Here is a 12,695-nt window from a genome sequence, read left to right as displayed (position 1 = left end):
GTGAGGAGGCAGTGCTCACCCTGACTCCACCTTCTACATGCTGAGCCCTTCCTCCTTCAAAGCTTCATCTGGCAGAGCTATTTTTGAGTCTGCGGAGCATGCGCACCATGCCTGCTAATTAGTGAGCAGCAATAGGCTTCTCATGCTCACTGTACTGGAGTTTGGTTAGGCAATGGCTCATGACTGTGGCTGCATGCACGTAGCCAGAGAGTACGGTGATGACACTTGGCTTATCACTGTTACCAGTGCTGAGAGGGCCTTGGCGTGCTGTGGGTACCTGACAAACACACACACCCGTGACATCAGATGTTGAGGCTGATGCTGGCATCTCACCAGGAGGGAAGTCACTGTCATTTCCTAGGCTGTGGCAGACATAACAGAACTTGGGAAATGTGCGCGGTGCTCTGGTGGCTGTTGGCAGGAGTCTGGTGCCTGATCGCTGCCCTGCCTGATGATGCCCGTGTACTGTGTCACTGAGCCTACACTGAGTCTGTGAGGTACTCACAGCAGACCTGTGGTCTGGGACTAGGGACAAACACTAAAGCTGGCTTGAGGGGGTCCTCCCTTTGTCGCCTCCCCTCTCTATGGCCCCACCCCCAGAAAGGACATGCTGACTGGAGAATAAGCACAACCCATACTGAGCACGTCAGTCTTCAGGGAGCTAGATTCTCAGTAAGGCCTCCCAAGGGCCCTTGGTGGCAACTCAGATTGGCTCTGTGAGATGGATGCCTGCCTACCTACTAGTGATTGGGGAAACTAAGGCCATGACGCACTTGATCAAGCCCTCTCAGCTTACTCTTTGACTCTAGTCCACCTTCCCCTTCCTTTTCCCAGGAAGAGCAGCCCCGCCGATGTGTATGTGACTTGACATCAGAGGCTCCACTCAGGGACTTAAGGACAACCCAGGGTAACAGCAGGTATCCCCAAGGTGTGCTGAAATCAGCCGGTCCCTGCCAGGGGGAAACAGTCCATGGCAGGGGTGCACACTGTACTTCAGAAACACTCCCTTAGGCAACCCGGAAGCATGACCCTACACGTGGAGACCATGTTTCTCATTTAATTGAAACCAAGACAGGGTGCTCACAGGAAGCACAAGTGAGCAACAGTGCCAATGATGGACACACAGGCACGCACATGCATGCGGCACATTCACGTGTCCTACGTGCTCATGTGCATACCTACTGTGTAGTACTGCAGACCGAATGCATGCAGACAGGAGGCAGCTACGGGGAGACGGGAGCAAGGCCTGAGCCTCGCCTCCCTCAGGGACACCCTGCCCCTCAGCTGCCTGACTGTGACTGCACTGCCCAGCCCCTCTTGAGTTTCTTTGTGAGTCTCTAACTTAGACTCTTCCCCCGGCCCTGCTTTCTGTTTCCCCTTTCCCAGCCTCTCTCATTTACCTCCCCCTCTGCTTTCTTCACTCTCTCTTTATCTCATTCTCTTCCCTTACACAAGAATAGCAGGAAAGTCCATAGAACAGCTTCACAGGCCGTAGCTTCCTTCTTGGGACGGGTTGGGCTATCCAAGGAGCTACAGTAGTGGGAGTCGGAAAACCCCAACCTGGAGCTTGGAGTCCATGTGTCTGACCAGCCAGTCTATGTACTGGGAGACCCTGGTGTACACCCCAATGTGACCAATAGCTGCACAGCCCTCCCCCCAGCTGACCACACCTGTCAGATACCATGTGCCATGGTAGTGCGTGGCATGTGGGCCACCGCTGTCACCCTTGCAGGCGTCCTTGGTACCATCCATGTAGCCAGCGCAGAACATGTTCTCTGTGATTTTGGGGGTGTTAGAGCTGTGCTTGGCGTGCTCCAGACAGTCCTGGGTCATCAGCCGGGGCACCTCGATGGACATGAGTTCCAGGGCTGTGGCACCACGGTCCAGTAGCTGGCCCCAGCCACTGACCCTTGAGAAGCGGATTCTGGCTAGGGTGTTCTCGGAGAAGGACTTTTCAGGCAGACACAGGGGCACCACGTAGTCAGTGAAGGTCACAGGCCGGTGAAGGCGGAGCAGGGCAATGTCGTGGTTGATCTTGCCGCGGATGTACTTGTCGGGCATGATGACCTGTGTCACCCGTCGTACTTGCTCATCCCCATCCTTCTCACTGAAGTCATGTTCACCTGGGAGGACACCACGCCACTCATGGCACATATCCTACCACGCCACTCATGGCACATATCCTACCATGCCTCATGGCACGTATCCTACCATGCCTCATGGCACATATCCTACCATGCCTCATGGCACATATCCTACCATGCCTCATGGCACATATCCTACCATGCCTCATGGCACATATCCTACCATGCCTCATGGCACATATCCTACCATGTCTCATGGCACGTATCCTACCATGTGTGGCCATGTCCCCACACAGAGCTCTTGTTTGTCTTGCTTCTCTAACCTAGAGTATGTGGATAGGGCTGTGGTCAGTTCAGCCTCTGGTGTCTGAGGATTTGACTCCTTGCCAGGGTCTCAGGAGAAGCCTGGCCCAGGGTCCACTGCAGTTCTGGAGGGAAGGTTGTGAATGGGCAGAGCCTGCAGGAGTGAATGGGGTCCTTGACACCCAATCTGAGTAGGGCAAGGTGGACAGAGTAGCCCCCCAGTTTCCTATTCTCTGACAGGAGGGGGGCCCAGAGGACAAGTGGGTCATCTCCAGTGCCACTCTTGAAGATATCACCTGGTTAGAGACATTGTCAGGCCATTGGCTCTCAGCCTCTGAGCCAATCTTAATCTGAAAATGCCCTCAGGCCAGAGGCCAGGGATGGGCCATACCTACCCATCACCACTGTGATGTTTCCCCAGTAGCGGATATTATCGAAGCAGTGGGCTGCGGTCACTATCCATCTGGCGTCCAGCAGGACGGCCCCACACAGCAATAACCCATTGATTTTCAGCACAGCCTGGGCGGGGGCACACAGACAAAGAGAGCCATGCTACTTTTATGGTCTCCTTGCCCCCAAGGAAGCAGCTGACTTGACACAATTCCTGCCCACCATCCCTTTGGGGATTCCCCCAGCAGGGTAGAGCAGCCCTAGATCTGCTGGCTCTGGTAGACAACAGGGGTGCAGAAGGGTGGGGTGCATGGATGATGAGGTGCAACTACAGCTCTTCAAGTGACTTGTGCAAGGCAACTGTGGGCCTGGCATGGGTTTTCATGGGATGGGCCCCAATACCTGCTTTCTTTCCCTTTCTCTGGACAAGAGTGTGGGGGAGGGGATAGGGGGATGGAGGCTGGCCCATGTCTCTTCTGTATAAATGTAACCCAACTCAAAACTTCCATACCCCAGAGTAGAAACCCTAATGTCAGGGGAGCCGGAGCTGGAGAGAGAGGTTTTCCCTGGACGGAGAGCATTACCTGCCATGGACACTCCCCTTTGGGGCACACGTTGCCTCCCACAATGCGGCCTTGGCGGCTGCTGGAGTTTCTTTTTTCTACAACAGGTATTCTCCCACACGGGTACTCAACTGTATGAAACAGAAGTCAGAGAGAGCAGGGTGCAGAGGCGAAGGTGACTGTGGGATGAGAAGCAGTTGGCTGCTGCCATGGCTCCTGCTGGGGGCAGTGAGAGGCCTCAGGACAGAGGAACTTGGGGCTTACTTCTAGAGTGGGCAGGGAGGGCCTTGTGCAGCGGCTAGGAGAGGAGGCAGACAACGGTGTGGGGACAGCTGAGGACCTGCTTTCTAGAGCTGGGGTCTGCCAGAGCCTCACAGGGAGAACGTGTCGTTCTGGTTCGCTATGAAGAAAGTGACGATCTGTGTAAGCATGGGCCACCAGCACAGGAAGACAGGGTCCTTAAGGCAGACTCGGGCGCCACCCACTGCGAAGGCTTCGGGTAAGAAAGAACACTGAGCTGTGGGCTTCCAACTTTCCAGCTTCATGAGACAGACTGAGCCCCATCCTCTTCCGGGGAAGCCTCCGCCTTCGGAAGCAGAGCTCGAATAGTCTTCTTGTGGAGATATGTTTTCAGAGCAGGGGGCAAGAGTGGATCCCAGCACCCACAACAAGCAGCTCACAACTGCCTGTAACGTCAGTGCCCAGGGGAGCTGACATTCTCTGATCCCTTCAGGACTGTCATCATCTGTAATACTGCCCACATGCATATAATAATAATAATAATAATAATAATAATAATAATAGGTCATCTTATGTTGTTAACTGCAGCAGTGGATACAGATGCCAGGTGTGCCTATGTGACTCCCGATTATGTCTCAGAGACTCTAAGTGGGACATAAGAGTTGGTGTAGGACCTCCTCATCCACTCCTGGCCGGCTTCAATGGTCAGGATACTTGAGGCAGTGCAGGATGCTGGCCCAGGGTTCCAGACTAACAGCTCTCAGGTCAGGTGTCCTTCAAGTCTCTACCCTTTCACCTCAAGTCAGTCAGCATCTACCAGGTACTTGATAAGCAGAGGTCTGACCTTGTTACACATCATGGAGCTGATAACTTGCCACAGGCCCACACAGGTGACTGCCTCTTCAGAGCCTAAGACAGCTCCAGTCCCCACAGTCTATTACCTTTTGGTTTGCAGGACACCTCATCTGGCTGTAGCGTGTAGTCCTCATGACAGCTACAGGTACGCTTGGTCCCTACATGGTCCCTGCAGTACTGGTCACAGTCACCATTTTCATTTGCACAGATCAGCTGCTCATTCTTGCCTGAGAAAAGGAGAAGACAACCTGAGAGGTCTCTGCAAGGTCGGCAGACGGGCCATGGTGGTGGTTGCTCTTGTCCCCTTGGAATATGGCATGTAGCTGTGGGCTATTAAGGCTGAGCTTGCGTCACCTGCCCTATGGACTGATCTGGCGGGATGGAGAGCTGGATTTGGGAGTCACAAGTCTGAGAAATCTTGGAGGGTGCTAGGCTGGTGTGTGATGACATCTTCCTTCCAAGGCTCTAATGAGAAGATGTGAAGGGTTCTGGAGGTGGTAAGCAAACATTTCCAAGGAAAGGAAATGTTCTCAATAGAATGGGGAACTGGCCCACGGACATGTCAAAGGGAGAAGTTACTCTTGGGGCAACCCTCATGACCATGTGAGCCATCTAGGCCCTTGGCTCCAGCACTGGCCATTTGCAGGCGAGGGTGGTCAGTTCATTTTAGTATAGAGGACTGTCCTGTCATTCACAGTCACTGATCACCAAACCTTACAGGCCTCCATGGATCAGTGACTGTTAGTGAGCCCTTCTCCCCTTCCCCCTTTACTCTCTCTGGCCTCTTTCTGATGAGAACCGGAGGCAGCTGATACCAGGAAGAACCCACTTGGGCAATAAGGAGTCCTTGGTCTGCAGAAAGGACACTTTTGTCCTGTCTGAAGAGGTGACCTCGTGGGCATCCCCCAACTGGAATACTGCCACTTGTCTGGGGCCTTGGGCCATACCAGATGGCTAACCAAAGGTTTGATTGATGGTGGGATTTGGGACCGGAGGGGCTGGAGACAGGTCTCTCACACCTAGGCCCGGGGTTAAGTGACTTTCTATTGGTGATACTGCACAGCACTTTACATGCATTCTAGAAGAACTGAGCTGTCTATGTGAGCTCACAGAAGAGAACAACAGAAAGCCTGCTTCTGGCCATGGCAAACGTTGGTGTAATAAAATACTCATGTGTATCTCTGCTGTCAGTGAACTCTATGGAGTCCAGTAGTGAACCGTTGAGCCCAGAGCAGTTTGGTGGTCTCCAAGCATAACAATAATTGATATTTCAAAGATGAATAAATACTTTATACCTTTAAACCAGCAGAGGAGAAGAAGTTTACCTAGCTGACTTACCTGGTGGGGACAGAGATGGACCCTCCCTCCCCTAAATCTCTCCAGTTCAGCAGAATTCTCAGGGCAAGGAGTCAAAAGGGACAGACAGCGAGTCTGAGACCCAGAATCTTAGACTCATAAATCAAAGGCCATGGGTTTAAAAGAAATACTTAATGTCTCCCAGATCAATTTCCTTCAGGGGCCGAGGCTGGCCTGGACACCCTCTCCTTACTCGATGAGGCTGTTATTCTCTGGAACCAGTCACCCAGGCCCTTCCCTCCCGACTCCATCCATTGCAAACGGAGGCAAGAAGTTGGTCTCACTTTTCTCACAGTTCCGACCCTCAAAGTCTAGGAGGCAGAAGCAGACGTAAGACTTGAGATGATCCTGGCAGGTACCTCCGTTCTGACATGGATTCGAGGCACACTGGTCCCCATCTGTGGGTGAGCTGACATTAGTGTGCTGCAAAGAAGGGGTGTGGGGGAGGGGCACAGATGGCTTTCACCTACTCACCACTGTAAACAATCCAGAACTGCTTCTGAGAGGGAAGAAGAAGCCATGTGAGGCACGGTCATGAGAAGTAGCACTTAGTGTCCACGGAGGGAGCTCAGGAGCTATGGCTGGGGCTCCTGACCTGGGCATCTGTGTGGGGCTTGGGAAGATAGCGTTCCTCTGGAGACGAGGAGGGATTATCTGAGGTTGATGTTTCTCTACGCCCTTTCTAGAGATATTTAAGTCGCCACACAATTGCCTTTCCCAAGTGAGCGCACCAGAGTTCTGACCCTGATCCTGCTTTCTCCAGTTCTGGGCTGGACCTCTAAATGTGGGAGGTGTCATCCCATGGGAGTTCTGGTCTGAATAAAGAGGAGATAGTGAGCTCAACACCAGCATCCCTTACTCTCTACCTCCTGACTGGATGCGCTGTGACTGTCACGCCTTCCCTGACTCCTGAACGACCAACCAGAATAAACCTGTCTTTCCTCCAGTTATTTCTGTCAGGTGGTTGCTCCAGTCAGTGAGGAAAGCAGCTTCTCCAGGCTCCCTGTGTGAGTTGCTCTGAGTGAGTGTGAGGGCACTTGTGAGAGAAGTGTGCGGTGTAATTTCCTGTGTGGAACATTCTTTGGGTTTGTGAGCTATCCTGTGGGAATGAGGGTTCCTCTGTGAGGTGTTCTGTGGGTGTAAATTCTCCAGTACATGTGAAATTCCTGTGTGAGGACTTCTGCGAATGTGAGGTCTCTTTTGAGAGAGAGAGAGGTGTTCTGCGAGTGTGAGGTGAGCTTCCTGTGAGTGTGAGGTGAGCTTCCTGTGAGTGCAAGGTGATCCTCCTATGAGTGTGAGGTGAGCTTCCTGTAAGTGTGAGGTGATCCTCCTGTGAGTGTGAGGGGAGCCTCCTATGAGTGTGAGGGGAGCCTCCTGTGAGTGTGAGGTGTGATATGAGCCAAGGCTGGTGAGAAGAAAAGCCCTTGGAGAACGAACAACCAGCCCCTCACAACCGCCCCTGAAGCTGTGACTGACTATTTTTTCCAGAGATGATGACAAAATGAAACACAGTGGACCCCGTCTTAAAGCCTTGTCTTATCCTGACACACCCTTGCTGGGAAAACCCTCCAGAGTGAGATGTCTAACCAGACAGGAACATGCTCAGTGATGTATAAATATGTATCTTTTACAAAATGAAACCACAGGGCCAGGCGGGGTAGCACATACTTATAATTCCAATAATTGGGAGGCAATGAAGATGAAGAATTGGAGGTCAGCCTGGGCTACATAGCAAAACCCTGTCTCAAAAAAAAAAAAAAACAACAAACCACAAACAAACAAACAAACATAAAAAAGAGTAACTCAGGAGTGGAGGCAAATCTGTGCACATGGCCAAGTGTGGCAGAGGAAGCCTTGGTGTTCCTCACACGTTTCCAGTGAGGCCTGCGTGTGTGTGTGTGTGTGTGTGTGTGTGTGTGTGTGTGTGTGTCCTGCCTTCTTGAGGTGAATTTTCCCTCTCAGGTTTACTTCATGGGCAGCCCGTAAGGAATAAGGGATTCCCCTCTGGGAAAATAGGAGACACAGCCAGTGTAGTTTATGAGTTGTATTTCTTGTAAAACTGCTTGTGGCATGGTTGAGAGAGAAACCTGTGTGTGTCAGGGTTCCTGTCCATCTATGAGTACTGAGTGGCAGCCTCCGCAGTGAGGGGGAGACAGATCCAGAGACATAGGTGTGACCCTCACAATCCCCAGCTCACTTCCTTCCAGTCTCAGTGTGTTACACAAGAGCAGGCACGAGATGGGGCACTCACGGTCCTCTCAGGGCTCTTGAAGATCTCCCGGGCCTCCTCAAAGGAGCACTGTTCCTCATTGCACTCTCTCTCCAGAGAGCCGGGCCAAAGCTCCTCCAGGAGTGAGTTGGCACGCCTTTGCCTGTGTAGGACACCATGTGCTTCCTCCTGGGTTATGAAAACTGAGAAACAGAAGGTCTCATGTGCTCCTGGCAGCTTCCCTCAAGCTGCTCAGAAGCCACCCACTCTTGGTCCCATCAGGAATGGAAACAGCCACACTGGATCATTCCAGTGAGTGAAGGAAACCACACTGGGTCAGCCCATGAAAACCACCCACACCAGATCTCTCAGTGGCAGAAACACCCATCTCCCGCAGTGATGGGAACAACTGATCCACATTAATCTTTTTCCATTCCACTCTTTGGTGGGGACCAAAGAGTTCCTGTTCACCTCAAGGAACGGAAGGTGCATAGGTTGTTTCCGTCAATGGCTTACCATCTTCTGTGGGCTGAAGGTCACAGGGAATGACACAGACCAGGCACAGCTGAATTTAAAATTGGATGTGTTGTGCTGGAGAGATGGCTCAGCGGTTAAGAGCACTGATTGCTCTTCCAGAGGTCCTGAGTTCAATTCCCAGCAACCACATTGTGGTTCACAACCATCTGTAATGGGATCTGATGCCCTCTTCAGGTGTGTCTGAAGACAGCTACGGTGTACTCATATACATTAAATAAATATATCTTTAAGAAAAATGGGTGTGTCTTTCATTGATGGTGACAGAGAACATGGCACAGTATTATGTAGAAGTATATGGTGACATATTTATTAGATGAGATGAAAGTTTACCATATCCATGTGATTTGGCATTTCTCCTATATCTCTCTTAGGAATTTATAATGAGAAGATGCTTGGAGAGCTTACAAAAGGTCACGAAATGACACATCGGTAGTAACGAGATTGCCAAATGGTGTGGTCTCCTGTGAGGCCAGTGAACACGAGGTTTACATGTGACACCAAGCCACAAAGAGACAGTTAATCACACATTGTGCAACCCCTTTCTTGGGTACTCATAAAATGTGTGCACAAACATATATTTAAATCTCCCTCTCTTCTCCCATCTGTGTCCTCTATCCTGTGTCCAGGGAGTCAATCGAAGAATCTCAAGTCATAGCCCTGGGGCTTCAGATCTTACCATAACATAGCATTAGCCCTGGGTACCATGGCCACAGCTGCCTCACCTGGGGTTCTGAGTCCTGTGATTTTCTACATTGGAAGTGTTTCAGATGCAGCCTCTACCACACGACCTTGAATGTCAGTGACCTCGACAGAAACTAGAAGACAGTGTTCCACACTTGGCTTTGGAAAAGCAAAGATTTGGGTCTGAATCCCAGGAGTGGGTGTGGAGATGGGGTGCAGATGTTTAAATCACCTAAAGGTAGTCAGGGGTGGAAACCAAGGATGGTGTTGAGGCCCTCAAAGTCCTCATATGACAACTGTGTCACATAAACTGTGTGCCTGGGATATCTGTGGACGGGAAGACGTGTAACTGAGATGGGAAGAAGAGCCTTGAAGGAAGGCAGTTATGGAAGACCCAATAGCATCCAATGTATTCAGGAGGAGGGCTAACAGAGACAGGCTTTCCCTATGCAGAGGAGGCTCAGAGGGCCTTACTGGGAGGAGCTGGGTCTAGGTGGGGTTGAAAGGTGGCTCTGCTTACCAGGAGGACGTTGGTACACCCCAGAGGAGGGTCCCTTGGAAGGACAAGAGTGGAAGTCAGATAAACCATTTTGGGAAGGGACAGAGAGAGGGAAGAGGAAGGGCCGAGGAACACTCTCTGGTGTTCCTAGAGAGGATGGAGACACTGTCCAACTGGACCAATCAATGTCCTTCACCAGGCAGAGAAGGATCCATATGCCACCAGCCACTGGGACACATACACTTCTACAGCAAGTGATTGTGTAAGGGGTGGGCCCTTAGGAGAAGGTAAATTTACTTCAGCCAATCTCCTGGAGATCCAAAGCAAACCTGACCCCAAGGTCTTCCATACCACTGCAGAGAACTTGGGAAAGCCATTGCTCCTGTTGTCACTCAGTTCCACAGGAGAATCCACTGCAATCCCTATGTGCCATGGGCTTCCAAGGGGGACAGTACTGGCTCGACCACCCATGTCACTATGCATGGGAATGTTCCTGGCAGCATCTCTTTCTGTAAGACTGCAACTTGTGATTCATAACTACGAGCTTTCTCCCCCAAGGCCTTAGAGGCACACATGTATGTATGTGGTGGGGGACTTGGTGGGAGGGGCTGTGGATGTGGATGTAGAGCCAAGGCAGTGAGCGAGCCCTCTAGTGCAGTTGCCCTGTGGCTGTTCTGACACATCTGACCCCTTGCCACAGAGCTCTGTACTGAGTGACCCCCAGGCTCTAATTTCACAGGCAAGTGTCTGTGTCCATAGAGGGCAGGAAAGCACCCTACTTCTAAAACGTCTCTGGAGGACGACAGCCAAAGATCCCACCCCTGTGAAGAGCTGCCTATTTCCGGGTGGCAAGCATCCAGATGCTATCTGCTTTTGTCAGGGACACACATCAAGTGTGCTGCTCATGAGGGGGTTCCTGTTGATGTCCCAGCTGCCTCTGCAAAGAGCAGCAACTCCATGCACAGAGAAACCCTCCCCGGACAGACAGACATATATACCTGCAGTCCCTAGAGGTCCCTGGAGCTGGAGCAGAAAGCAGAGAAGCAGCAGCCCATGCGCCTGTGGAACCATGATGAGACTGTGGCTTCTGGCTGGTGACTGTCCAGATGCTGCCGGGAGGGCAAAGGTCAGGGGGGAGGGGAGAGGGGTGGAGAAAGCTGGAGCATTGGCTGGAAGCATGGAGGCCGGTTGGAGGCTGCCACTTATGTCTCTGGCACTTGTACATCCAGGGAAAGAGGAAAGCTAAGGCAGGCAATGTGGGCTCAGACCGGAGGTGTGAACAGAGCTCACCCACCGATGGATGTCCATATTCACAGTGATGACATTGTTAAAGCACAGGGTATGGGCTTATGACCTGGAAAAGACCTGTAGGGCAGACCTGGGCTGTGCAGCCGTCAATGGCTCTCAAGGGCTGCCCTGCCCCTCCTCTTCCCACACTGTGGAAACAGCTATCGGCAGGTGGCCCATGACTTGTCCCTTTGTGTCCTCTGGCCCAGGCTCCAGGTGGAGTTGTGGACACTGGGTTGCCTGAGATCAACAAGGTTTCTCAGCACGTGAAACTTTCTGTGTAAAAACTGGATCTAGCCCAAGGACACTCGGTTTATGGTCATGCAGCCTCCTAGACTACACTGTGGGCTTCAGTTGGACCCTCTGAGGAAAATGTTCTTTTCAGGGAGGGGGCAGTACAAGGCTGGACCACTCTTTTGGGAGTCAGACCTCATTTGTGGGACACTACAGTACCTCTCCCTCTCTAGTCAGGGACTTTAATCTTTGCCAGCATGGTGTACCCCAGGGGCACCTTTGACTCCTGGGGTCCCTTCACACTTGGGACCCCAGTTGCTTCTTCTGGGATAGAGGTCAAATTTCACCCAGTAAAATCCAATGCTCTCGTGACAGGGTAACTCCAGGGACATGAGAGGAGATGGCAGCCATTCATCCCAGCTCTCTTATGTGAGGCTGGACCTGGTCTCAGGATTCTCTTCCCTATTGAGTTCCAGGAACTGTGTATTTAGCTTTCTGGAGCAGCAGAACAATTGGAGTTGCTTCAGAGGACAGATGCTGAGCCCGCCTGGTGCTTGGGCTCTGGCTAAAGTTCTTCAGCAGATGGCGACCTCCCTGTGGCACGTGCCTTGGCTGGCTCCTGCGTCTCAGGCGTCAAGGATCCCATTTGGACCTGCAGGGGCCTTGTTTGCTTGGTCTTCTTTTCACACCTGTACCATGGGTACCATTAGCACTGTACATACATAGTGCAGACACATGGAGGGATAGCATGGGGTCACTGTCTGTCCGTCTTTTGGACTCCTCCCCACTTACCTTCTCAGGAAAGATAAACAGGCTTCTTCTGGGATCCGGGAGTCCTTCTTATGTGGATATTCCTTGTATGTGCTCAGGGACCATTTGCCCCTTCTCTGGGATAGGAAGCACTAAGCCTCATCCCCAGCCAGCTCCCCAAGGGCTCCCCCACAGTCTGCAGAACAGGACTGGAACCCTCAGCATGCTGCTACATGTCAGCCTCACCCTTGTACATGTGACACACATGAGAGACCCGTAAGTGACAGTGGGCTCAGAATTACCTGGGGACACACACATACATTATGCTCACACTTCCTTATGGACTTGTACACATGCACACTGTCTTTGCACAGTTGCATACCATTCTTACACCTATGCACACACTCCACACACAGCCTATGCACACCCTTGTATACATGCACGCTACACCTTCACACTCACATCATCCATGACACCTACACAGATGCAGGCTCCCTCACTCCATGGGGAAGCAGAATCTTTGGAGCAGTCCTAATCACAGAGTTTGATGATGCCTGTGGGTTCTGACACCCTGCAAGGTTGGGGACCAGTGGCAATGCCACCAGTAACTTGAAGTTTAAGAACTAGAGAGCTGATCTGAATCAGAAAGGTCAGTATCACTTTTATTTCCTCTGGATCTGTCTTGCTCTGGATCTGTGTCTTGCTCT

The 12,695-nt window shown here is 51.8% G+C and overlaps 1 protein-coding gene across 2 annotated transcripts; it reads right to left on the bottom strand.

Moving 5' to 3' along the window:
* Positions 1 to 1,037: 1,037 nt before the first annotated feature.
* Positions 1,038 to 11,341, bottom strand: F7 (coagulation factor VII). 2 transcript variants are annotated; one of them, XR_003947232.1, is made up of 8 exons: positions 10,716 to 11,341; positions 8,043 to 8,203; positions 6,266 to 6,290; positions 6,076 to 6,189; positions 4,522 to 4,662; positions 3,362 to 3,833; positions 2,783 to 2,906; positions 1,038 to 2,123 (listed from the first exon to the last, which is right to left on the bottom strand). XR_003947232.1 is itself a non-coding variant. In NM_010172.4 (8 exons), the coding sequence occupies exons 1-8, from the start codon at positions 10,786 to 10,788 to the stop codon at positions 1,531 to 1,533; spliced, it is 1,341 nt and encodes a 446-aa protein (NP_034302.2). In that variant the 5' UTR covers positions 10,789 to 10,813; the 3' UTR covers positions 1,042 to 1,530. The 2 variants fall into 2 exon arrangements, 1 of the variants encoding a protein (NP_034302.2); NM_010172.4 differs by having other exon boundaries at positions 1,042 to 2,123; positions 3,362 to 3,471; positions 10,716 to 10,813.
* Positions 11,342 to 12,695: the final 1,354 nt, after the last annotated feature.

The sequence above is a fragment of the Mus musculus genome, chromosome 8, assembly GCF_000001635.26.
Source record: "Mus musculus strain C57BL/6J chromosome 8, GRCm38.p6 C57BL/6J".
In the NCBI taxonomy this organism is placed as follows: Eukaryota; Metazoa; Chordata; class Mammalia; order Rodentia; family Muridae; genus Mus; species Mus musculus.
This window is presented reverse-complemented; position numbering and strand designations above follow the sequence as displayed.

Coding starts and splice junctions, on each gene's coding strand:
- F7 (NM_010172.4), bottom strand. CDS start 10,788: ATGGTTCCACAGGCGCATGGGCTGCTGCTTCTCTGCTTTCTGCTCCAG. Junction 8,204..10,715: donor GGGACCTCTAGGGACTGCAG/GTATATATGTCT, acceptor TCTGTTTCTCAG/TTTTCATAACCCAGGAGGAA. Junction 6,291..8,042: donor TCAAGAGCCCTGAGAGGACC/GTGAGTGCCCCA, acceptor CTTCCCTCTCAG/AAGCAGTTCTGGATTGTTTA.